Source organism: Culex pipiens, chromosome 3 (assembly GCF_016801865.2).
Source record: "Culex pipiens pallens isolate TS chromosome 3, TS_CPP_V2, whole genome shotgun sequence".
In the NCBI taxonomy this organism is placed as follows: Eukaryota; Metazoa; Arthropoda; class Insecta; order Diptera; family Culicidae; genus Culex; species Culex pipiens.
The window spans coordinates 6,645,451-6,670,761 of record NC_068939.1 but is presented as its reverse complement, the minus strand read 5'-3'; the positions used below and the strand labels follow the sequence as shown (position 1 = coordinate 6,670,761).

General features: G+C 35.0%; 6 protein-coding genes and 1 long non-coding RNA gene across 8 annotated transcripts in view; 5 read left to right on the top strand and 2 right to left on the bottom strand.

Moving 5' to 3' along the window:
• LOC120430258 (neurofilament medium polypeptide) overlaps nt 1-25,311 on the top strand; it is a 93,127-nt gene that overhangs the window by 39,920 nt on the left and 27,896 nt on the right. The gene's annotated exons all lie outside the window — the stretch shown is intronic.
• On the bottom strand, nt 403-1,987 carry LOC120419744 (uncharacterized). Its single transcript, XM_039582546.2, has 2 exons — nt 1,831-1,987; nt 403-1,772 (listed from the first exon to the last, which is right to left on the bottom strand). The coding sequence occupies exons 1-2, from the start codon at nt 1,985-1,987 to the stop codon at nt 1,015-1,017; spliced, it is 915 nt and encodes a 304-aa protein (XP_039438480.1). The 3' UTR covers nt 403-1,014.
• On the top strand, nt 1,766-2,814 carry LOC120419762 (uncharacterized). Its single transcript, XM_039582589.2, has 3 exons — nt 1,766-2,404; nt 2,466-2,634; nt 2,696-2,814. The coding sequence occupies exons 1-3, from the start codon at nt 2,215-2,217 to the stop codon at nt 2,721-2,723; spliced, it is 387 nt and encodes a 128-aa protein (XP_039438523.1). The 5' UTR covers nt 1,766-2,214; the 3' UTR covers nt 2,724-2,814.
• On the top strand, nt 5,578-6,133 carry LOC120419730 (uncharacterized). The gene is made up of 3 exons (XR_005605772.2): nt 5,578-5,744; nt 5,802-5,934; nt 5,991-6,133. It is a non-coding gene; the product is annotated as an uncharacterized LOC120419730 (long non-coding RNA).
• On the top strand, nt 7,555-8,317 carry LOC120419733 (uncharacterized). Its single transcript, XM_039582527.2, has 3 exons — nt 7,555-7,779; nt 7,838-8,015; nt 8,078-8,317. Exons 1-3 carry the CDS (start codon nt 7,587-7,589, stop codon nt 8,106-8,108), a joined length of 402 nt encoding a protein of 133 aa, XP_039438461.1. The 5' UTR covers nt 7,555-7,586; the 3' UTR covers nt 8,109-8,317.
• On the bottom strand, nt 9,340-10,255 carry LOC120419745 (uncharacterized). Its single transcript, XM_039582548.1, has 2 exons — nt 10,096-10,255; nt 9,340-10,035 (listed from the first exon to the last, which is right to left on the bottom strand). Exons 1-2 carry the CDS (start codon nt 10,253-10,255, stop codon nt 9,440-9,442), a joined length of 756 nt encoding a protein of 251 aa, XP_039438482.1. The 3' UTR covers nt 9,340-9,439.
• LOC120419757 (uncharacterized) lies at nt 14,469-20,074 on the top strand. Its single transcript, XM_039582580.2, has 4 exons — nt 14,469-14,710; nt 14,772-15,216; nt 15,278-15,421; nt 19,515-20,074. The coding sequence occupies exons 1-4, from the start codon at nt 14,563-14,565 to the stop codon at nt 19,891-19,893; spliced, it is 1,116 nt and encodes a 371-aa protein (XP_039438514.1). The 5' UTR covers nt 14,469-14,562; the 3' UTR covers nt 19,894-20,074.

The window sequence follows — 25,311 nt, the reverse complement described above, 5'->3', positions numbered from 1 at the left end:
AGACAATATTTACAAAGGTGTACACCTTTTCTAACTGTCTAAATTCATAGTGTTGATTTATGGTAAGCATATAATTGTAATTGATTGTTTATTTGTAACGAAAGCCTGTTAGTTTACAACTTTTTATCAGGTTAAGGAGGTAATAATAAATCCTCATTTAAAAATTTATTACATATTAAATCCTGCAGCTCATATTTTCAACAAATCGAAACATTCCAAAATAAGAAGAGAAACACGAAATAAAATGAAGAATTTATTATACTAAACTAATAAAAATCACACATTTTGGAATTATAGCTAGCTTTATAAGCATCATTTTCATGATTAGTACCAAAATTAGTTTTTTTCACATGCTCGAAAATTAAATTGGAAAGATCTATTGTAAAAACATAAAAAATCTATCAAAAACTTGCAAATAAGCATGTTTTTCGCCTATTTATACCGTTGCCGTTGGAAATATGTTTGCTCAATTTTGACATAATTGGCATCCTCGGGCAGTTCCACGTAAATTTGAAGTATTGGAGTTGTAAATTTGATTGAAAAAAATGCCATTTAGAATTAATTAAAATATTTGTTAACAGTTTGTCGGATTTCGGGCCAAACAGGTATTTGGCTACTTGGTATTTGGCATTTGACGTATTGATCACAAAGTGAACAAAATCGACTTGTTTTTTCTTTCCATTTTTTTATTTATTTATTTTCTAAATCCAATTTACAACTTAAACACCACAAATTTACGTATAATTTCCCGAGGATTCCGAATGTGTCAAAATTGACTTTGTTGCCGTCTTGTTGGCCTACAGGGCAAAAGTTAACGGAGTAATACATACACACAAACGCTGAAAGTTTTATCCCAATCGAAGCACTTTCGATACAACTTGTTTCACAACAGTATTAATTACTAAACTTACCTCTTTCTTACTATCATTAATTTTTAATACCTTTTTTATAATTTTTATGATTTTTTATTAGAAAAGCAATAAATATTACATATCTAGTTTTGAGTATTATCGTTTAGTTCCTAATTCTAAAATATCGTTTCCTTTTATTGAAATACTTTTTCTGAGGAGCTTCCGTTGTCGTCGTCGTGATCGTTTCAGCTTCCGTTGCCTCATCATCCTGAGTCGCACTCACAACTTCCTCTTCCGGAGCATTTGCATGTCCATTCCCAATAACATCCTCATAATCCAGCAGCGGATCCACCTGAGTCGTAACCACGTTGAACGACATCGATGGACCACTGTGCTTACACTTGCTGTAGATCTTGGCACACTCGCCAAAGTCCTTCGCCATCTTATCGTTCTCTCCACGGTACTTGCGGAAGATGTCCCCTCCGAACAACTGCATCGCCATCTGCAGCATCGGATCGGCCCGAGCCCGGACATCGACCTCACAGACGAACCGTTTGCGGCAATCCTGCGAGTGAACGCCGAGGAAGCTGAACGCAAAGTCCGTGATCATGTCCGTCCAGTAGAGCGGGTCTTCGGTGTAATCCGCCGCCCGCTTGGTACGAGGATACGGAGACGAGGGATCTGCGATCGATTCGGAACGATCCCACGGGTGATGAGAGTAGATCGGCGGTGGAGACTCTCGGATGATGATCGGAGCGCAGCCGCCGCCCTTTTTGGCGAAACCACGGAAGAACGCCCAGATTGCGAACCCTCCGAGCAGAATCGAACCCTTCACGATCGCCAGTACGAAGGCTGCGATGCCCCAGCCCCAGCCCCAACCCCATCCCCAACCACCCCAGCCACCCCATGGCCACCCTGCAAAAGAAATGATCAAAGGTTAGTCGCAAGGTCATAAGGTAAGTGATCACATTGTACTCACATCTGTTAAAAGTGTTGGTGGCAACTACCTGTCGACCTTCACCGTGGTTCGCCGTACTATTCTTCTGAACAGTTTGAAGTGCAGTCTCTGCCAACGCTGCGCTGGAAACTGCCGCGATCACCAACAATACTGCCACAAACGCTCTGAACGACGCCATTTTGTACACTACCCTACTAACTTCAGCTGCGGAAGTCGATCAATAAATACGTGCCGGATGCAAACAACAATACTATTTATACGCGACGGAAGCATCTCGCCAGGAAACCCACTAATTGGAGCTAATCAACCGGATTGCCTCATCATACAGCGCAAGGGAGCTGCGCGGTATAAAACCATTCAACGTGCCAAATTTCCCGCTTTGTAAGTTCAACACCATCTCCGATCATGATCAGTAGCAGTAGGCTGTGGATGCAGTTGGCGGGCTCGTGCATCGTCCTTGCGCTGTACCACGTGGTGAGCATCGGCTGCAACGGCAGTGACGAGGAGGAGCAGCAGCCTACCACGATTGCGACTTTGGACAGCGAGGAGGATGAGGAAAGTGGACGAGCCATTGCGGATTATTACGCGCAAATGTGTAAGTTAATAATTTGGACTTTATAATTTTTGAAAATCATTTTTTCAATTTTATTTACAAGGGTACCGCACATGGCAGTTTCCACTGATCACAACGATGAGTTACACGACGATGCTAGCGTTTCTGTTCTTTTCCTTTGGTACGAGTGCGTTGCAAGGGCTCGGTTACTACAAATCGGCCCCGGAGAACGAACAACCGATCGTTATTGATGGGCACATCGAGAGCTATGGGTGAAACATTGGCTTTACATTTCAGATATAAAACAAATCGAACAATACTTTTCTTTTTCAGCAATCCCTTCAACAAATTTTGGGGATAAACTGGAGGTTTTAGAAGCGGTGTGAAGACTGATATTTTAATTATAAGTAATTTATTTATTTAATTTATAACATACATTGTTTTAACTCTAAGTGATTACCTTATCAATTAATTATATCACATTCGTCAATCTTGGTTTATCGCAAAAGTTCAAGCTTACAAAATATAGATTTTTTTAAATGATTTGTAAAAATTTATACAAATCTATCATCCAAAGATATTTTTTTAAATAAAATTCTAACCCTTAAATGCACCCTAATATTATATTTTAACGTTTTAAGTATTTTTAAATTCAGTTCTGACCAACTCCTTATATTTATTTATTTTATCACCATCGTGTTCCCCGGGCAATTTTACATAATAATCAATGTAAACCTCAAACTAAAATGAACAATTGGCGAGAAACAGCGATTTTACTGAAAAAAAGTTTGATTTTGCGCAGCATCCACACTGTCCTATGAATTCAAATCCAAAATATGTTTCTCACGTATTAAAACCGAACTATGCGCAAATAGTTCATTTTAGTTTGAGGTTTACCTTGATTATTATGTAAAATTGTCCGGGGAACACGATGGAGATAAAATAATAAAATATAAGGAATTGGTAAGAACCGAATATTAAATCTTAAAACGTTTAAATATAATATTAGGGGGCATTTAATTTTATTTTTTTCGAATTCCTTGGATAATTTCTTGTCGTGGGTCTCGTGGCGCAGGGGTAGCGGCTTCGGCTGCCGATCCCGATGATGCTATGAGACGCGGGTTCGATTCCCGCCTTATCCACTGAGCTTCTATCGGATGGTGGAGTAAAACGTCGGTCCCGGTTTCTCCTGTCTCGTCAGAGGCGCTGGAGCAGAAATCCCACGTTAGAGGAAGGCCATGCCCCGGGGGGCGCAGTGCCAATAGTTTCGTTTCGGATAATTTCTTATAAAATACAACCGGTAGAAAGTCTTTCGCTCAAATAGTTGCAAAGTTATGATTAATAGAAAAAAATGTTTTTTTTAATCGTAAAAAGAGGGTGGTGTTAAAAATAGAGGAATGGTCCAATCAGCACCAAACTTGGGATTTCGGATAACTATCGATAGATAAAAGTTCCCTACAAGTTTGGTCCAAATTGGTGCAGGTTTAGTCCAAAAGTGTACCCAGTTGACCTGGAATGACCCATGTAAAACATACAAAAATGGTAAAAATTTTCGACCTCTGCGAAAAAAATATTTTTAAAATTTCAAAATCCAATTTGATATTGAAATGGATGAAAATTCTTTTTTTAAGGCATATCAAACATAAATTTTATACCCAATTAAAAAACCGAAAAATCGGAAAATTGCACAAATGTTTTTAACAAATGATTGTCGAGCTATCTTCTTTTGAAAAATAAATTCTAATGACATCAAAAACAAAAATTTATTAGACACTGTTTTAATAATCAAAAAATTATTTACAAATAAGTTTTATTAGATTTCTGACGATGTACCGGAACTGGATCTGATTCTAATAGAACCTGGACATAGAATTTTGTAAGATCACCATTTTAAATCCATAACTTTATTTTGCTCTCCATCCACAATGACTTTTTCTTATTTCTGACTATCTGTTCGTTTTTTTTGAACATTGACATACTATCTTTTCGTTTTTTCTTATAATTTCTTCATATTTTCAATTGTTGTTTTCACACTTCCTACCAGTCTTTAAGGGAGGATATTGAATTCGTCCGCATTGACCTTTTCTCATTTACTATTCCTTTTTATTTGTAGTTAAAATCAACTTCAGAACTTCGTCACAAGAGGAAAACAGTGGTTTAATTGTAAAATTCCTAAGGAATGTCTAATTCCTACATCTATTGACCTCTGCCCGTGCCATTTCAGGCAAGGGGATGATGTAAGAAAAAGATTCACAATTTCGCATACTTTATTGCAAGATGCTTAAGGTAAAAACCGAAAGTTTGGTTGAAATTTTAAATAAACAAAAAAAGCTTTAAATCTTTGTATTTTATCTGTTTTTGATAAGAAGCCGACTAATTTAATCATTTTATAGGCAAAAGACTATTTTTTCTAAGCGTCAAAAATATGTTTTTGTTGCAAAATTGGCTTGCCTAATTTGTGTTCACCAATATCAGAGTCTTGAGTTTGTTTATCTTTTGATCTTTGGTCTGACAGGGGGATTGGCATCTTCAGCATCTTCAGATCGAATCCCGCCTATAGGCGGGGTTGGGTTTTAAAGGGTTTAATGAACGAAAAGTCAAATCCTTAGGGAATTTATGATTGAACACTAGTGTGTACGTGCTAATCCATCAACCTTGGATCTTAGAATACAACTCTTTTTAATAATTAAATCTTTGAAACTAAAAAACAAATATTTGTGTGGGTATTATGAAAAAATACAAATTAAATATTCACAAACATTTCTATAAAATTGTATATATTTCATAGTTTGATCAATCAACTTTCTCTTCAGTTATTCAATACAACCAAAATATATTGACACTCAATCAGCTGCCATCACGATGATCCAAATTCCACTCACAAGCCCAATATTAAATAACACAATTTCCTCACCCAAAACATTACACTTCCCAATTGCATAATTTCCCATCCCAAAACAACTTTTACTTTCCTTCCGTTTGATTCACAGCTCGAGATATTACGTGACATCGTCGGAACTAGACCACAACGGGGTCGTGTCAACAAAACAGCTTCCTTTTCCTAACAGATGGCATCATCTTGGCAGAAGATGCAATCCGTTTAGCGGCCAATTAGAGCCTCTCCCCCGTCAGGAGACGGCCGACCTCAAAGGTGTGAAAATTCGGTTCCGATTTTCGAGATGAGGCTGTTTATTTCAGTGTTCGACATCACGCCAGCTAGTCTGTTGGGGGTTATTCTTTGTGATTTGGGGAAAAATGGATAGAATTTTTAAATTTTGGAAAATTATAATTTTCATTGTTTTAAACTTATTTTTAGTAAAAGCACAATTTCCATTTGAACGTCATGAAGTTCTAGACAATGTCAAATACAGTTATGGAATTTGTAAGTGTTGAAACATTTAAGTGAAACGAGTTTGAAACGACTTTTCGACCATTTCAGTTGCTCCAGTTGGGTGGACAGTAGGTGCTTACACGTGGTACATTTATTCCTTGGGACTGATTCTTGGAGCAATTGTCCTGCTCTACTTCAGCAAAGGATGGACTGGTGCACTAAGAACAGACAACTCAAACTAGTTAGTGTTCGGTGGAAGCGGTTAACTTTTGTGTTAATATTTTTGTTTATTTTCAGCATTAAAAGATCAATCGAAGGAAATCACGAGTTCAAAGGATTTGAAGAAACAATTACAAACAATGAAGACTACAAGCAGTTTTGGGCAGACAAAATCAAGACGATTGCGGAAAAGTTAAAGAAAATTAAATGAGATTTTTTTGTTAAAAGTTATGAAGGAAGACTGAATGTAGTTTTAAGATTTATTAAAATAATAATTTATTCTTCAAAAGATAATTGTACATTCATTAATCAAAAACACAAATATCACATTTCCAATTGTACAAATATGTTCAAAAAAAATATCACAATAATTCATATAATAACACAAGCATTTTATCAGCACTTGCAGCACTCATATGTTATCCTAAAAGCAGCTTGACTGTTCAATTGATCGCTTTTGTATTGGAAATTCAAAAAACTGACAAAAAAGCAAAATTGACAAACCTTTCAAACAAAAAAAAAACTTTTTTTTTCATATTCTTTTCAAATTATTATTTTTTATTCGAAAGAAAAACTCTTCATTGAGTATGCAATTTTTTGTGAAAAAAAAATTTCTTGTTGGAAAGCGTTGACAGAATTTATTGACTAACATCACCTATATTCAATTAAAAATAACAAAGCAGTAAATTTTGACGAAATTACAAAAAAAAAATGTAGTCAGTAGAGGGTAGGTATTTCAGAGTACCAAGAAGCAGACAAAGTTTACTGAAATTTATCACCAGTCCTTGTTATCCAAAAAAGCAACCAACATTGAACTAAACGATGTTATCTCAAGCAAAACATAATGGCTATCCCGTAAAAGTTACGTGAATAATAATAAATATCAATCATTTAACATTTAAATATTCTTTATTTATCACAGAGTTACATTAAAATTATATAAGATTGTTTGAATTCTGCTAGACTTATTTACTGAACAAAATGTTTGATTCAAACTCCTTTATTTTATCCTCCAAATTGAAAACATTTGTTTTGAAAAAATCATCTTGAAAATGTCGATATCTGAAAAGCAAACAAATTATTACAGAATTTATTATCTCCTAGCAATTGAAACATATCCTACCCAACTGCGTCGTCGTAGACCCAGTTCCTGTACACGTACAGTGCCAGCAATCCAAAAAAGGTGTATCCTAATGCAATAAATCCACCAACATAACTGGCCTCAGACCACCACAACGGAACTGTTAATTATAAATTGTTTGAACAATTAAACATAAAAATAAATTAGCTGATACTTACAAAATCCTTCCCTCGTAATTAACTCTGTTCTAATGGGGGTGACATTTGCCAAAGCTGTAGCTATTATCTGAGCTTTACTTTGTGTCACAAAATTCGATAAAATCAAGGAAATGATACAAAGACTTGAAATTAGAGATTTCATTGTTATGAAGTTGTTTCAGCCGATGATTGAAGAGAACTGATATTTTTCGCTAAGTTCAAGCAACATTGTCCCCAAAATCCCACTTTCTCTCCAAGAGTTTCATAATATTTTTCCTCCCAAATTAACACCTCGCTCCCCCCTAAACTCAGCTCAGTTCTCAAATCTCAACTCACTGTTTCGACCCCGGCTTCAGTAGCAGCGCACAGATCGCAGTTGGCCTCGCAGTAGCCATCATGGACCGCACCTCCTCCACCGTTGCCGTAGCGTTGATCGTAGTGACGCTGCTGTGCTCAGCAGGCCACGACTGGATGGCCCTGGCGGCGGCTCCACCCAGCGACCATGCTGCTCCATCGGATCGTGCCGTCGTGGGCTTCTTGGATGGTGCCGGCAAGTCGGAAGCGCGTGGCGATTGGTACAATGAAATTGGTGAGCAAAATTTGGAGTTTTGCTAAAATTTTAAGTTTGACGACCATTCTTTTGACAGGATTTCCACAGCAGTTCTTTGGGAGTCAATACGCCATTTTCAAAGTGTGGCTGTTTTACATGCTAGCGTTTTTCAAAATTGTTCTTTTATTGGGCATTTGGACGCCGGGGAAGAAGGAAGAAGATGAGCTGCCGACGTTGTACAGTACCAATTATGGATATGGCAACCAGTATTACTCGTAAGTAAATTTTACAGAAAAAAATATTTATATTAATACACTAATAAATCATCAATGTACAGGTACCCACCATCATGGCCAACTTATGGATAAATTTGTGAAGCATAAAGTAATTCTTTGCTGTGATATTATTAATAAAATTCAAACTAAAACATTGTCCATGTATTTATACAGTAGCTTTGAAAACAATAAATGATTTAAAAAGATTTTATTTGCCGACTACACTTCATCAATAAAAAGAAATGTATTTTTGTTCTTCAATTTTCATGTCTAGTCCCAATCTATGGTCATCACCATAGTTTTTTTTTTTTTTTTTTTTTTGAAGGTCCTATAAACAAAGGCTTGTAGGACCTTTAAATAAAACTGAAAGTTTTAAATAATAAGAAAATGAAAATAAAAACCAACCAATCAAATAAATCCCAAATAAAGCATAAATTCTCAGTGGGTACATTTAAATCTGTTTTTTTTAATGACTAAATTTAGCTATCCACAAATCAATTCAATTATTACTTATTTATATTAGAAAAAAAATTATTCTACCTCTTTTGTTCAATTCAAAATTAAAACTTTTTGTCTTCAAAAATTGCTTAAATATCAGAGAAGAATAAAAATAGAAACAACAGATTGGAAATGATCCTTATGAAACCATGTATTTTCTTGAACTAATCGATATTAAGCAATATTTTGAAAGTATATTTACACCTTTTGTTACAAATCAACGTCGTCGTGCTATCTTGTCGCACCCGCCATTTCGACGTTCCGAGAAAAACGCATTTTAATGTTTGACCTTGAATAAACAAAAACGAAAGCAAGCAATGTTAACAATAACAAACACGTTTTGTTTGGCTGACCATTATGTGCATTGCCCCAAAGTTGGTGGTTAAAGTTGGTTGCTAGAGTACCGAGTTATAATTACAAATGTTTACGGTAGTCTAACTTGTACGTGTGTCAAACGCGTACTGACCTGAAATCCCTTTGGCCAATTGTCACACTTACACCAATTTTCAAGGAGTGACAAGATAGCACGACAAGATTGAAACTACTTTCATATGTAAAGTGACGAAAATGCAGGGAGTTTTTTCGGAATTCGTTGAATATCTCAGGATTGAAATCGAATTTTGATTTCTTAACTCAAATAAAATTTTGAGAATGTCGATAAAGGGACCATGCATAAACCACATTGACACTTTTTTTAATCTCAGCTTTTGTCCACGCGATAAGATTTTTTTGTTTGGATAATTATCCACGAGGAGGGCGGAAAATTTTAAAAAAATGTCCACGTGGTTTATGGATAGTGCTTAAGTGAAAGTCGTTCTGCATTTTTGGAAAACTCATGATTTATTACAAATAACTCACATTAATAAATAAATAAATAAATAAATAAATATGCACTTAGAATAAACATGCCACAATTCACTTAAAATTTATCTAGGCCATATTTCCTTCCAAAAATCGTCACTCTTTCTCTTCAATTCAATTTCACGACTGACAGATTGTGAAGGTTTTCCATTTCTATCACTCTTTTTAACCAGCCGACATCTGCCGTACAACTTCTTGCAATGCTCCTTTCTCTCCGGTGGTTTGTTTTCTTCATTCCATCCCAACACTTGATCATTGTACATCACAATCGCCTTGTGCACCTTTGGATTTCCACGAAACTCAAAATCCATCTCACAAACAACCCTCCTCCGACAATCTTCGTCGTACTGCTTCAACGAATCAAACAAATACTCTGCAAAATCATCTTCCTCAAACCGTCGTTCGCTCAGGGCTCGTCTTCTCCGCCGACGACCATGTCCCCAGCCACACAAAAACGACGAAGGCTCGCTCCACCGGAACTTGTCCCAGAAGCCACCGCCGACCTCCGTTGGGTACTCCGGCAGCGTAGAATACTCCGACGTCTTGCTTTTGCTCTTGGTCCAGTAATAGCCATCGCCAAACGCGTAGATCGCTGCCAATCCGATCGCGATCTTCAACTTGATCGCGATCACCGTCGCCAGATCGCTGAACCAAGGCCACCCTGTAAGTTTGAAATAGTTAGAACTCGATCGTCACCAACTTCAAAAATCTTTCAACTCACAGTAGTTGACATCGTTGTACCAGTACGACTCGTACGTCTGCAGTCTTCCTTCTACCGTGCCAAGAATGTCAGTGCTGTTTGCCACCTCCAAACCGTGACCGCCGTGAAAAGCTACGATCACGATCAACCCAACCGACAGTACTCTTCCCGCTGGAGGCATTGTTCGAAATGACCGGCCGACAAGCCACAATCGCAGACTTGAGACTTCACCACTCCAGCTCGAAGCTGAAAGAAAAGGTGCTAATCAACGAAGTAAATAAACACGCGCTTAAGCTAGTGGCGGGTTTCCGCGTGGTGATCCTCAAAAAACGATCGTCATCACACGGGTTGTATTACGAGGATGCAGTTGAATTACATGATCTGATTACAAATGCCCCAAACAGCTCAGAGTCGGATGCAACGGCGTGGCGGAAGCTGTTTCGACAACAATTCACACCTTGATGAGACAGTTACCGAATTGATGTTACAGTTGCAACCATAGCAAGGTTGACCGTTGCACTTATCGGGGTGGGGAAATTGAGGAAGTTGACGCAATTTGTGCGGATTTTGGGGCGTTACGATTACGGATAATCTCTATGACGAATAAATTGAAATGATTAATCTAAAACACTAAAATTTGTTGCAAAACACTTGAAAATTTTCGAGAAGTTTTTTCTTCTTAAAAAATTATTATAGCATCGTCCAATAAACAAAAACAAACGAATGAAAAACTTCCCAACTCTGTTTTGCATAGGAAGTTGTCTATGAGAGTGAGAAAATATTGATAAAAGAAATGTATTGTTGTAGCAAATTAATCCCAAAGGGCCACCCAGAAAAGAATTCCTCTAGCAATAGAGGATCAAAGAAAGAAGAACATTGAAAAATACTGTTTTAAGGGTCTAAGGAAACCATCGATGGGTGGAGATATATCGAGATAGCGAAGATCGACAACGAAAAAATCTACTATATACAGAAAAAATGCTTAAATTTGGAATGGAAGGTTGAATACTTGGATAAATAAATATTACCCCTTTTGAATAATTTTACCTTAAAAACATGTAAAAATTTAAAAATCAATAGAAACTGATGAAAATTTCTCCAGTTTCTAATGTAAAATTACAATTTTAGCATCATTTATTTCTGTGTATTAACTCAAGTTATGACATGTTTTAATACATGTTTTTGCCTTGAAAAAAGCTTTAGTATTTTTATATTATTGACCTCATAATTGAAATTACCATTAAAATAAGTTCATGTTTTCGTGTTTCTTTTTCCTTTCCTTTTAACAATCAAAGTGATTTTCCTTCCTTACTGAAGAAGGTTTTGATCCTACTGTAAAAACCCTCATTCATGTGTATAATAATAAATCCTGTTAAAATAACAAAAAGTGTTATTATTTTATCCTGAAGTTCAACTTCAAGAAGAAAAAAAAATAACAGTTTCTGATAAAATAACAACATAGGGTATTGAAGTAATATTATATTGAAAATGTTTAATAACACGCTAATAAGAGGAAATGTTACACATTTCAAAAACTCTCCTAAAAACAAAATTTGTTATTCGTTCGGTATACTGACTTAGAAATAAAATTACCATCAATCGCACAAATGGAAAAGTTTCTAAATGTCCATAACACAATCTGTTATTATTTTTTCTTTTGTTAAATATGTTTAGATTTAGAATGTTGATTTTTTTAATTATTTGATATACCCCCTAAAGGACTTTGTTTAAAATGATTAGAACCATGGGATAATTTTGACCAATTTCGTCAGGGTCATTATTTTGGCCATGAAATGGGGTCCATAGGCTTAAATTATTCTAAAAGGTTAAAATATTGAAAGTTGATTTTTTTAATTATTTGATATACCCCCTAAGGGACTTTGCTAAAATTGGCTAGAACTATGGGATAATTTTGACCAATTTCGTCGGGGTCATTATTTTGGCTATGAAATGGGGTCTTTAAGCTTAAATTATTCTTAATAGTTGAAATTTTGAAAGTTGATTTTTTTAATTATTTGATATACCCCCTAAGGGATTTTACTAATATTGGCTAGAACTATGAAATAATTTTGACCAATTTCATCGGGGTTATTTATTTCACCATGAAATGGGGTTTGAAGCTTAAATTAATCCGATAAAATTAACTTTTGAGAGTTAATTTTTTTTAAATTTTGTTATATTCCCTAACGGAATTGATTTATTTATTGAGAATTTTTGAAGTGTGAATAACAAAAACTGTTATTATTTTCACAGAGCCAGGAAGTCGGAGCTGACGTTGAAGTTCGAGCTGGAGTGAGACCTCGGAGACTGCATCGGATTCAGCAAATTTTCAGCAACTTTTACTTGGAGTCGGAATCTCTGAAGTCGGGTATTTTTGGAGAGCTGAAGTCGTCGTTGACGTCATATCCTGCATACAGAGTCGGAGTCGTCTTCAAAGTATGGATTCAAAGTCGCTTGGAGATACCCGACTCTGCAGCCCTGACAAGTACAGAGGAGTTATGGTAACTGCAGGTTTATTTACAAATTACAAATAAACCAAAACAATAACTTTTTTTGTTATGGAGACATACCAGTTCAATAACATTTTTTGTTATTATGCTGCTCCACCTCTCCGCACAAAATAACAAATCTTGTTATTCCTTCATGATTCCTGCTGTGTTATTGGTTTGTTATTGCAATAACAACATGATAACAGTTTAAGTTATTCTTCGAACAAATCTTTGTTATGGATTTTTGTTATTTTAACAACTAATCCGATCATCCCACATATTTCGATCTTTTCACAATATCAAAAACTGACCTTCCCAAGTTATTTCCGTCTGCTCGGGTACTGAAAGCATGAAAGCTGAAAGCTGTTTGATAGCAAATAGCTGAAGTTTTTTTTTATTTATATTATCAAATCAAGTAACAATAATTTTGCTGCTTTGTAAAACCCAGGAACATGACAGAAATTCTCATACATTATTGACGTATTTAATCTGATTTAAGCTAGTACTGTCTAAGAATGAAAGACAATCAAGAACTTCTTAAAATTGTGTTTTGACTCTGAAATCAAAATTTGCAAAAAATAGAAAAAAAAAAACTCATAAAAAACAGAAAATTTAATGTTGAATTTATCCCCAATTTATTTTATGTTGAGTTTGTACCACTTATAATATTTTTTTGAATAAAAAATAAACATGTCGAATAAAGAAACACATTCTTTAGAAAACAAAAAAATAAATTTGAAAATGAGAGTTGGTAAATTGTTACTTTTGTGCTGTCTTGCCCTATATTCTTACAACAGACGTGCCAAAAGACAGCACACAAGGAACGAAATGGAACCATTAAATTATTACAACAACAATTTCTATGAGAAGCAAGTTTTCAATTTTATTTTAAAAAGTATGTGAAGAAAGAAATTTTAAACTCAAATTCAATAATAGTAGCTAGATGATGATTTTTATCAAATTTTTAAATTCATCAGATTTAATGTTTTTTACATTTGGTTTAAAATACACGGTAGAAACCAGAGGTACAGTCATCCCACATATTCGGAACAACCACAAATTCGGAACACTTTTGTGATAATTTCGCAATAGCATGCCAAATGCATCTTTTCTGTCGACCCTACTATTTTTAGGACCTATATTTGGTCATTCTCTTGCTAATTCACAATAAAAGTAGTACTTCTGAACAAAAAACGTCATTTCAAGACTATTTTATCCTGAGCAGCAAAACACTGCCTCCAAATTGCCTGTTCCATAATTGTGGGATGTTATTGTGCCTCCCACAATTGTGGAACACCTGAATTTAACTGATAAATTCACAAAAAAGTTATCAGACCATTCATAAAACATAACTAAGCTTGAGTTTCGTTGGTTTCAGTGCGTGAAGTCATTATTTTGTAAAAATTATGTACTCATGAAAGAACCAAAGTTTGTTTACATCCGTAAGAAAAAAGTGTTCCGAATTTGTGGAATTCAAGGTCAAAGTTTTTCTTCAAAAACTGGATATAATAGTTAAAATTTGCAGTTTTTCGATACAGCATTCGAAAGATCGCAAGAAAAGCTTTCAAATGATTTTATAGAAAATCTTAATATAATTAATTCATGTCAATAAAGTTTGTGTTCATTTAACATAAATACAAATTACAACATTTTTTAAAACAACAATTTTGTTTGACCTTCAAACCACTCCAACAAAGAAAAAGAAAGTGTTACTAAACATTTCTTCCAATAATCAATCGATCGCTCACCGCCTCTAAACATAGCACCAGGCACCAGGTTGTAACACACTCCACGAGCTAGATTCGTTATCACCTGGAATTAACACCTCCTCGGAGCCAACAAACCAAACCAATAGCCATATAAAAGGATTTACCCAACGAATTCATCAACTCAGTTAGTCGTGTGTGCTCCTTTCCGCAGCAATATCAATTTGGTTAAGTGAAGTGAGATTAAAAAGTGAAAGTTTCATTAGTTCTAGGAAAACATCAATTTGAAAAAAATGACGAATAGGGGAGAGCTGCTTCTGGTGTTACTGGTGGGCATTGCCTCTGTGGTTGCAGAAGAAACCTCCACCGCCGAAGAACTGCCAAAAGATGTCGCGGAAGCACGTGGTCGACGAAAGTTCTACAAATTTCTGTTCAAAGCCTGTAAGACAACGCAAAGTGATCCGCGTAAGGACTTTATTTAATTTTGTCCAAATTTTTCCAGTGACCCCGATGATCTCATCGCTGTCTACCGTGCTGCTGATCAAGACCAAAATCGTCCTGGTGGGTCTTTTTTTAGCTGGAATTTACTTCTTTGGGGGAAAAATCTGGCCCGGGGGCTTCTGTGGGCACTCGATCGTATCTGATGTGCCACCGCCGTATCTGTCGGATGGAATCACCGGATATCACGCCTCGGGACCGGAGTTCATCTCCAGCTATCCGGGACCGGAACCGTGGTCCAGCGGATCGTACTCGGGAGCATACTCGGATTCGTACCCGGGCTCGTACTCTGGATCGTACCCGGGACCTTCATTCTCACCCGCTGGTGTTTCTGTTGCTTCTCCTCCCAGCAATGCTTACCTTCCACCCACGGGATCAAGTCCCGTGGTAGCTGGAACGAAACGACGCGGAAAACGGTCCGCGGATGATGAGGAATTGCAGGAAAACGAGTAAAATTATCGATTTCATTCAAATAACTTATAAATCTAATTCTAATCACTTGATTCTCAGAATGTACTGGACAGACCAGCTGACCGATATGGGCTTCCGCTTTCTTGGCGTAACGTCCCGCATCTGCCGGAAGCGATTCGTGTGCGAGTTTGACTTCCAAGCGCGCCAGAATCCGATTCTGCTGTTTGCGACCAGAGCAATGGGGTGAGTTTTTGAAACAACATAGTCAAATATTTTACACAAGTTGTTTTAGAAAAACAGAATCATTAAAAAAACAGATTTTATACTAAATTTATTTATACAGAGAATATAATGGCAAATTAATTCCAAGGGTGCCCAACCTTTGGCCCCGAAAATTGGCTCAAAAAATCAGAAAGCAAAACAATGTTTTTCATACAATTAAAAAGAACAGTTCTTAAAACATTGAAATTAAGATGCACGGCACCACAAAAAGCGTTTTTTGTAAAAAAAAAAAAACAAAAACAGATAATTTCAAAAAAAGCAATCGAGCCTTATTGAAATTTTGTTTTAAATATTTTTAAAAATATATTATTTGTATAAATAATTTTCTTAGTTAAACTGATGAACATTCTACAAATATGAAAAAATAATTTCGAAAAAGATAGTCTTTCTCTTATTTGCATAGTTTTTATCCAGACTGGAGACTCTGAGGACAAAAACTCAAACAATTTTCCATGAATGGGTGGAAATTATTTCATCTATAATATATTTTTTTTAATGTTTTCTGTTTCCTGATCTCTAATCAACTGAAAACATTCTAAAATGCTTTTTCTGCATTGATAATCATATTTAGCATGTTTTGGCTTGTTTAAAAATGTTTTGAATTTTTATGAAATTCCAATGTACAGCACCGCAAAATTTTTATTTTTTGCAAAAAATAAAATTTTCATCAATACTTAGATATTTTGGAAACTAATGATGGCAAAACAATTGGACAAGTGTATTATGCATTTTAAAACACTTTTTTCAACCATGGCTCGTAATTTAAATTTTTATATTTTTTTTTATTTTTAAAATTAAAAAGGATTCAATTCTTTGAATCATTATAAGTAACGTTTGATTCTTCCTGACCGTTGTTTAAAATAAATCCTGATTTTTTTTTTAAAAAAAAAGGTCCAATAAACCAAATTTTTAGTTTTTGATTTTTGGGCGGTTTCAAAAACACCCAAAAAGCTTTTAAAAAAAACTCCAGAATTGCGCTATTAAAATACTCACTCAATTTCCGTCAAAAATGTTTTAAACTAGTTTTAATTGAACACCAAAAAGGTGATATACCAAAAAGGTGATATAAGGGGTTCGATGGAATTAAATTCTGATCCCCAAGTTCAGGTCCGAGATTGAATTTAAATCTTTCTGAAGAAAAAAATAAACTGAAAAAACTTTTAATTTTTGTCAACTATGCGCATACGACCTTTTCAAACGCTACGCGCCAAAAACTTTGTTCGATTTTGACTTCACTCGCTTTGTATGTGGATGACAGTCGTGACGTAGCCTTGAATTAAAAGCGTTTTCAGCTGAAATCGAGTGATAAATAGCTCAATAAGAAGTGAGTAAGCAAGTTTCTATAAAAAGTTTTGCAAAATTAGTTGTTTAAATAGAAAAAATCAGCAAACTGGATGGAGTTAGGAGCGAGAGCTTAACCTGCCAAACATACGAGAATTCTGGAGCAAAACGAGAAAAGGGCGGATAAGCATTTTGACAGCTGAAACTTTTTTGAAAATTCCAAGACAACAAGTAATTTTTTCACAAAACTCGAAGTGTTAAACAATAGCTGACTTTCCCAGCTACCTTCTGTCGCAGGTACGTTGTTAAATAGTTACCCGTTGTCTCGGAATTTGCGAAATAGTTCTAGCTGTCAAAATGCTTATGAGCCCTTTTCAAATATTGCTCCAGAATTTACCCTATTCAATAAAAACCAAAAAAAAACTCCGTGCAAAACAAAACGTGTTTATTATTGTTTACATTGCGTGCTCTAGTTTTTGTTTATTCAAGGTCAAAAATTAAAACGCATTTTTCTCAGAACGCGTGAAGTGTCGATTTCCTGATGAGGCCATCCATAAACCACGTGGACACTTTTTTTATCTCAGGTATCATAAAATGTTAGGGAGCGTTCTTTTATTACGTAACGCGAAAAGTCAAACTTTTAGACCGCCTCCCCCCCCCTCGTAACAAAAATTCCATACAAATTTTAAAAATTTTGTAAGGAGCGTAACACGACCTCCGACCCCCCCTCCCCCCCTACTGCGTTACGTAATAAAAGAACGCTCCCTTAGCATTTCTCTTTGGATACAAAAATGGTTTGTAAATATTCAAAAGGTAAAGAATTTTCTGATCGATTTGGTATCTTCAGCAAAGTTGAAGATTATTATGAGGACAGTTATAATAATAGTAATACTCAAAAAATACACCTTTGTTTTCTACAAAAAAGCTAAAATCCCAAAAACTATTTTTTAATTATATTTTGTTTTGCCACTAAGAGTACAACATAGTTATTGCCAAGATAGAGAAAAAAGAAAACAGTGGAAAAATATATATTTTTTTAGATTGAAAATTATTCGTAAAATTTTGAATATTAGAAGTTGAAACCTCAGTGATTTTTCGAATGTTTCCAATGTTTAATTCAAAAACAAGAAAAGTAAAGGTTAAATTTTTATGTTTTAAGTTTTAGTAATTTTCCTTTTTGTGGTCAAAATCAGTTGCCAAGTAAGCGGTTTCGAACTATTGACAGCTGTCAGTCGATCCAATAAGGAAATTCAGATTCGCTAATTCAAATGCAGTTCAACTCGAAGCAGCACATTCTATCTGAATTAATCAAAAAAGATCAAATAGTATATTTTCAACTATCCCACTAATTTTTGATTCCAATAATAAATTTGAAAAAATGGCAAAAATTATAAATTTTATTGTTTACCTGTAGAAAATATGCAGTTATTTACTCTTTACTACTAATATTTCTTGCTTTTTTTAAATTTATCTCGTGTTTAGGATATTATGAGCATTTTTGTAATATTATTTTTTATAGTAAACTATAAACATTTCACATGTTTTATGTTTTGCCTTCCTCACTGAGGTAAAGCTATAATCCTGCTCTAAAAATGAACTTTGTATGAAAACGTCGTAGACCCACCATCATGTATACATATCGACTCAGAATCGAAAACTGAACAAATGTCTGTGTGTATGTGTGTGTGTGTGTATGTGACCAACAAACTAGCTCACGTTTCTCGGCACTGGCTGAACCGATTTGACCCGAACCTGTTGCATTCGACTTGGTTTAGGGTCCCATAGATCGAGTTTTATACAGATTGAAGTTTCGATAAGTAGTTCAAAAGTTATGTATAAAAATGTGTTTTCACATATATCCGGATCTCACTTAAATGTATGTAAACTATGCCCAGGTCCTTCATCCTACCCATCGTTGGTTAGATTATCAAAAGACCTTTTCCAATAAGTCCAAAACATTGAAGATCTGGCAACCCTGTCTCGAGATATGCCCACTTAAGTGATATTGATGTACTTTTTTTATTTCGGATCTAAAAAATAGATGAAATTTGTGTACAGCTACTGTTGGTAATGAGTGAGGAAGGCTCCAACCACATAGGTGGATTAAGTTAGTTTTTTTCTGATTTCATTTGGAGTATTTGTGCACTACAGTAGTTGTTCGGTAACTGGGCTGAGAACGTAGCCCAGTCATCGAATGCTGTTCGCTAACTGGGCTGAACGAAAAATAACGAGGGGACTACCGATGCATAATATTTATTTGATGAAATATAAAAATAAAAGTAACTAAAATTTATTTACAATGATTACTTTTCATATTTCTTTAATTGTGACTTAAAATAACATAAAAGTTTGAAAAAAGTTTGTTAATTGTTGACCATGATTTTTGCATCCATTAACCCCTCGGTGATTTCGATTTGTTTTGGTTTTTTGACGTTTGTCTGCTTTTTAACTGGGCTACGGCCCAGTTATCGAGCGCCCAGTTAAAAAGCAGCCCAGTTAAACAACGCCCAGTTACCGAACAACTACTGTACATTGTCTAGTATTTTCTCTCATAGTCATCTTACATTTTCGGAAAAGTATAAGCTTTATCATTCATTTGAAAGTATTCACGCGATCTTTCAATACGTGTATCGACCAGCTGAAAATTTGAGCCCTGAAATCCTCAAAAACTTGGAACCTTTTATCAAAAAGCTGAATTCATGCTTTCATATAAACAATGATTTCAAGCGCTGAAAAATCTTACAAAATCTAACTCACCCCTTTCCCTCGACAGTCGCGACATTTTCCACAACTATCGGGACGCAGCCGATGAGCGAGCCCGAAGCTACCAGGACTGTGGCCGAATCTACGCCGAGTGCGGTGTCCCCAAGCGCGTGAACCGTCCCCACCGACGACGTGGCCACCTCCCAGTCACAACCACCTCAACGGAAGAACCGGCTGCCTCGCAGGAAGAAGAACAAGACCAACTGACCTCGGAGGAAATGCACGACGAAGGAATCAACGAAATCGGCAACGGAATCGACCTCGGCGAAGACGTCCAAACGGAGCGAAGCTTTCCCGCGGGGGCGTTCCACGAGAGTGACTGGCAACCGATCGCGTCGGAACCGCTGCTGGGGAAGCTCATTCTGAGGCGAACGGGAGTGGGTCATTGAATGAATTGGGAAGGGGGAGAGACTGAGCAAGAGTTGAATGAGTGGAGTTATGAATGAGCGTGTAAATAATTGGTTTGCGTGCGTTTTTTTGTGTTATTTATTTGAGTCTGTGACATTGTTGTAAATTATTGACGCTGAAACAAAGTTAAATTATTGAATGAAGCAAAATCACTTTATTTTTCATTTTATTTCCGAAAGCCGAAATGAGTAGTCGTGTTTTGCTGGTGATCGCCCTGATTTGGAGTTTTTATTGGCTGTGCAGTGGAAAAGACAACATTTTTGGTGAAATAAACGGTGTCAACACACACTTTTTTACGGCGTTCCGAATCTGTAAGTTATTCAAACATACAATATGACGCCCTTTTGAAATGTTGGTCTTGATTAAAAAAATGAAAACATTTTTTTTTAAAGATTGGAAAATTTAACATTGAAAATCGGTCCATTAGTTGCTGAGATATCGACGTTACAAAATGGTGGGTTGTTTGGATGAGACTTAGAAAACATCAATTTTCCTGTTTTTAAATCTTTGCATGTCAATATCTCAGCAACTAAGGGTCGTATCAAAATATAGAGGATTTTCTCAGCTTTTCAAAAAAAAACTTCAATAGTGGGCCAACATGTGAACTAATTTTTTTAAAAATGTTAAACTGCGACTATTTTCATAAAAGTTACCTAAAACTGGCTATAACATGAAAACGGTGCACTTTATCAACATTTCACTATAGTAGTTTATGCAACAAGTTGCAAAAAGAGGATTTTTTCAGCACGAGTCGTACATTTATCCAACGAGGTTCACCGAGTTGGATAAATACGAAGAGTGCTGAAAAAATCAAGTTTTGCAACGAGTTCCATACAACATTTTTTGCAATTCCAAAAAACACACACTGAGTGAAATTTTATGTCAAATTTTCATGTATTTTGTCAATAAATCGTTTAAATCAAAAAAATGTTGAAAAGTGTTACTTTTCGAAACAAGTGCTGAAAAGTTCAACTTTTCAGCACCCATTTCAGTGCTGAAATAGTAGTTTATGCAACAAGTTGCAAAAAGAGGATTTTTTCAGCACGAGTCGTACATTTATCCAACGAGGTTCACCGAGTTGGATAAATACGAAGAGTGCTGAAAAAATCAAGTTTTGCAACGAGTTCCATACAACATTTTTTGCAATTCCAAAAAACACACACTGAGTGAAATTTTAAGTCAAATTTTCATGTATTTTGTCAATAAATCGTTTAAATCAAAAAAATGTTGAAAAGTGTTACTTTTCGAAACAAGTGCTGAAAAGTTCAACTTTTCAGCACCCATTTGAGTGCTGAAAAGTAGAACTTTTCAGCATTTATTTTGAAAAGTGTTGCTATACGATTCTGTTATTTTTAGTACAGAAAAGTAGGCTATTTCGTCGTTCAAGAATGACAGGAAAAGTAAGTAGTTTCACGACGGAATTGCAAAAAAGTACTTTTTGATTTCAAATTTGATTTCACATCAAAAAATGAAGTAGAAAAAATTGCCGCCAATATTTCGATTTTTTGGAAAAGCCTGTATTGATTCAAAAATTAATTAACTCGGTCAAAGATATTTTGCACATCCTGGAAATATCTGAAAAGTTGGCATTTGATGTTCCCTAAAACATATTAGAAAAAAAACAGCGTTTTTCGCAAATCAAGTTTGAGTGACAAAAAGTTAAATTAAAAATCACCAAATTTGTTTACCGAGCATCCTTTTTTTAGTGTAGTTCTTATCTATACTTACAACTTTGCCGAAGACACCAAATCGATCAAAAAATTACTTCAAAAGATACAGATTTTTGAATTTACCATACATATGCCAAATTTGTATGGAAAATTATTTGGGTATACCGAAGGCATCAAAAAAGTTTCAGCCTGATTTTAATGACCGAAATCTGAGAGAATTGATACAAATGATATGTATGGTAAATTCAAAAATCTGTATCTTTTGAAGGGATTTTTTGATCGATTTGGTGTCTTCGGCAATTTTTTGGTAGGGATGATGACAACAAAGAAAAAAATTAAACGTAAAAAACAATTAGATGATTTTTGAAATCACTTTTTGTCACTTAAAAAAATTTCTAATAAAACTATTTGGGTAATTCTCTACCAACTCACACGAAATCGGGAAAAGTTGCCCCGACCCCTCTTCGATTTGCGTGAAACTTTGTCCTAAGGGGTAACTTTTGTCCCTGATCACGAAACCGAGGTCCGTTTTTTGATATCTCGTGACGGAGGGGCGGTACGACCCCTTCCATTTTTGAACATGCGAAAAATGAGGTGTTTTTCAATAATTTGCAGCCTGAAACGGTGATGAGATAGAAATTTGGTGTCAAAGGGACTTTTATGTAAAATTAGACGCCCGATTTGATGGCGTACTCAGAATTCCGAAAAAACGTATTTTTCATCGAAAAAAACACTAAAAAAGTTTTAAAAATTCTCCCATTTTCCGTTACTCGACTGTAAAAAATTTTGGAACATGTCATTTTATGGGAAATTTAATGTACTTTTCGAATCTACATTGTCCCAGAAGGGTCATTTTTTCATTTAGAACAAAATTTTTCATTTTAAAATTTCGTGTTTTTTCTAACTTTGCAGGGTTATTTTTTAGAGTGTAACAATGTTCTACAAAGTTGTAGAGCAGACAATTACAAAAATTTTGATATATAGACATAAGGGGTTTGCTAATAAACATCACGAGTTATCGCGATTTTACGAAAAAAAGTTTTGAAAAAGTTACTTTTTGCGTTTCTCTTTGTTTCGTCGTCCGTGTCTGTCGCGGGTGACCATGAACGGCCATGATCGATGACGACCAACTTTTTCAAAACTTTTTTTCGTAGAATCGCGATAACTCGTGATGTTTATTAGCAAACCCCTTATGTCTATATATCAAAATTTTTGTAATTGTCTGCTCTACAACTTTGTAGAACATTGTTACACTCTAAAAAATAACCCTGCAAAGTTAGAAAAAACACGAAATTTTAAAATGAAAAATTTTGTTCTAGATGAAAAAATGACCCTTCTGGGACAATGTAGATTCGAAAAGTACATTAAATTTCCCATAAAATGACATGTTCCAAAATTTTTTACAGTCGAGTAACGGAAAATGGGAGAATTTTTAAAACTTTTTTAGTGTTTTTTTCGATGAAAAATACGTTTTTTCGGAATTCTGAGTACGCCATCAAATCGGGCGTCTAATTTTACATAAAAGTCCCTTTGACACCAAATTTCTATCTCATCACCGTTTCAGGCTGCAAATTATTGAAAAACACCTCTTTTTTCACATGTTCAAAAATGGAAGGGGTCGTACCGCCCCTCCGTCACGAGATATCAAAAAACGGACCTCGGATTCGTGATCAGGGACAAAAGTTACCCCTTAGGACAAAGTTTCACGCAAATCGAAGAGGGGTCGGGGCAACTGCTGTGTGAGTTGGCGGAGAATTACCCATTTTTATTTTAAAAAAACGATATACAGTACTTGTTCGGTAACTGGGCTGAAAACGTAGCCCAGTCACCGAATGCTTCTCGTTAACTCGGCTAAACAAAAAAAAACGAGGGTACCATCAATGCATAATATTTTCCAGAAGAAATGTAAAAAAAAATTACTCAGATTTATTTACAATGCATACTTAGGCCGATGCAAATATTTAAAAAAGTTTTTGTCCCTCGGCCCAGGCCGAGGTCAAGGGGGGGGGGGGCAAAAAAATAAAAAAATATAAAAATTTAAATAACAAGCCATAGTCTTCACATTTAAATGAAAAAAGTGTTTTAAAATGCATTTTACACTATTTCAGTTGTTTTGCAATCATTAGTTTTCAAAAAATCTAAGATCTGACAAAAACAAAAATTGAATCGAAAAAAAAAGATTTTGCATCGAAAATTTTCAAAAAATCTTAAGATTTTTTAATAAACCCAAACATGCTAAAAATTATTTTAAACGCAGGAGAATGTATTTTAATTTGATTTCAGCTGGTTGCACTTGAATTTTCATTGAAATTTTGAAGTTTATTGTAAAAATATTTTTTTTGCCCCCTGATTTTTCGGGCCAATTTTGAAGGGGGGGGTGACAAAAACTTTTAAAAATATTTGTACCAGCCTTATCATATTTCTTCAATTGATTTGTATAAATGTTTGAAAAAAGTTTATTCATTTATTTAACATGATTTTTGCATCCATTAACCCCTCGGTCATTTCGGTTTGTTTTGGTTTTTTGACGTTTGTCTGCTTTTTAACTGGGCTACAACCCAGTTATCGCTCGCCCATCTTTTCTGAAAATTTCGAAAAGTTTTGATAATTTTAAGTAACAGTTAGTTTTTAATGAGTTTTTAATTTTTTGAAAAAGTGCTTACAATTTCCCACTCATGAAAAAAAAATTCGGACGACTGAGAAATTTCTCTACCTTTTAATTAACTTTGTTGATACAGCCTTTGTCCGATTTGTTAATAATTTAAAATTTTGTTTTCTGCTCTTTTTTTCTTAAATTCTAGGTCATCATTTTAAATGTAAAAAAATGTTTAATTGTTGAATAATGTTCAAAACTTTATTATTTTCAAGAAAATTTGATTCACATCAAACACGAGTTTTTGTTTTATGGAAAAATTTCTTAGGCAAAATTACTTCATTTGGTCGGTAATACAAATGTTCATTCAAGTAAAAAAATATTCAATAAATAGTCGATTTGCGAAAACGTTGGGAATTACTCTATTGTAAAGAAATACAGCCACCAGGCGTACTACTTTGCTTTAACGGCAGAGAAAGATTATGTTACAGGATCCCATTTCACAGAATCAACTGAGGAGGAAGGATGCGTGGACATACCGTACGGAATGCCCCGAATTAGTTGTGGTATGTTGTGTAGTTTGAAATTGGCAAATAATTATAGTTTAAATGGGGGAGCGACTTGGATTGAGGAAGGTAGGGAATGGTTAGGAGTGAATTGATCATGTATCAAATGTATCCAATTGATCAATTTAACATTAAAAAAGGGAAACACAATCATCTAGCAAATAATGATGGAAAGCCTTTTCCTAAGGAATGCAATTTTTAACCAAAAGTTCAAATTTTCAATAAATTTTTATTTCCGAGTGGTCAACTGATTCTAACAAAATAAAGGTCCGGACTGTGGACGGATCTTTGCATTTCAACAAGAAAAACTACACTTTGCTAATAATTTAAGATTTTCTTTTTAAATGAAATCGTTCAGCGATTGTTTGCGTCTTTTTATTCGCCTACTGCGATTTGGTTATTAAAGTTGTTTACTTGATTTTTCATAAGAAAATTATTTTTTGTACTTACAGGCACGATCTTTATTTGCAAAAAAAAAATCAAAATTGATTTTTTTGCTGAAAATATAAATATTTAACAGCAAGATATTTTACTCCACATTTCTTTCCCAGGGAAACTCGTCCTCTCGGC

What these genes read in the sequence shown, in the direction of transcription:
- LOC120419744 (XM_039582546.2), bottom strand. Translation starts at nt 1,987, where the DNA reads ATGGCGTCGTTCAGAGCGTTTGTGGCAGTATTGTTGGTGATCGCGGCA. An exon ending in CACCAACACTTTTAACAGAT is followed by an intron (nt 1,773 to 1,830) that starts GTGAGTACAATG and finishes TGATCATTTCTT; the next exon opens with TTGCAGGGTGGCCATGGGGT.
- LOC120419762 (XM_039582589.2), top strand. Translation starts at nt 2,215, where the DNA reads ATGATCAGTAGCAGTAGGCTGTGGATGCAGTTGGCGGGCTCGTGCATC. An exon ending in GGATTATTACGCGCAAATGT is followed by an intron (nt 2,405 to 2,465) that starts GTAAGTTAATAA and finishes TTTATTTACAAG; the next exon opens with GGTACCGCACATGGCAGTTT. An exon ending in GGGCACATCGAGAGCTATGG is followed by an intron (nt 2,635 to 2,695) that starts GTGAAACATTGG and finishes TTTCTTTTTCAG; the next exon opens with CAATCCCTTCAACAAATTTT.
- LOC120419733 (XM_039582527.2), top strand. Translation starts at nt 7,587, where the DNA reads ATGGACCGCACCTCCTCCACCGTTGCCGTAGCGTTGATCGTAGTGACG. An exon ending in CGATTGGTACAATGAAATTG is followed by an intron (nt 7,780 to 7,837) that starts GTGAGCAAAATT and finishes TTCTTTTGACAG; the next exon opens with GATTTCCACAGCAGTTCTTT. An exon ending in TATGGCAACCAGTATTACTC is followed by an intron (nt 8,016 to 8,077) that starts GTAAGTAAATTT and finishes ATCAATGTACAG; the next exon opens with GTACCCACCATCATGGCCAA.
- LOC120419745 (XM_039582548.1), bottom strand. Translation starts at nt 10,255, where the DNA reads ATGCCTCCAGCGGGAAGAGTACTGTCGGTTGGGTTGATCGTGATCGTA. An exon ending in GTACAACGATGTCAACTACT is followed by an intron (nt 10,036 to 10,095) that starts GTGAGTTGAAAG and finishes TCAAACTTACAG; the next exon opens with GGTGGCCTTGGTTCAGCGAT.
- LOC120419757 (XM_039582580.2), top strand. Translation starts at nt 14,563, where the DNA reads ATGACGAATAGGGGAGAGCTGCTTCTGGTGTTACTGGTGGGCATTGCC. An exon ending in CAAATTTCTGTTCAAAGCCT is followed by an intron (nt 14,711 to 14,771) that starts GTAAGACAACGC and finishes AAATTTTTCCAG; the next exon opens with TGACCCCGATGATCTCATCG. An exon ending in TTTGCGACCAGAGCAATGGG is followed by an intron (nt 15,422 to 19,514) that starts GTGAGTTTTTGA and finishes TTCCCTCGACAG; the next exon opens with TCGCGACATTTTCCACAACT.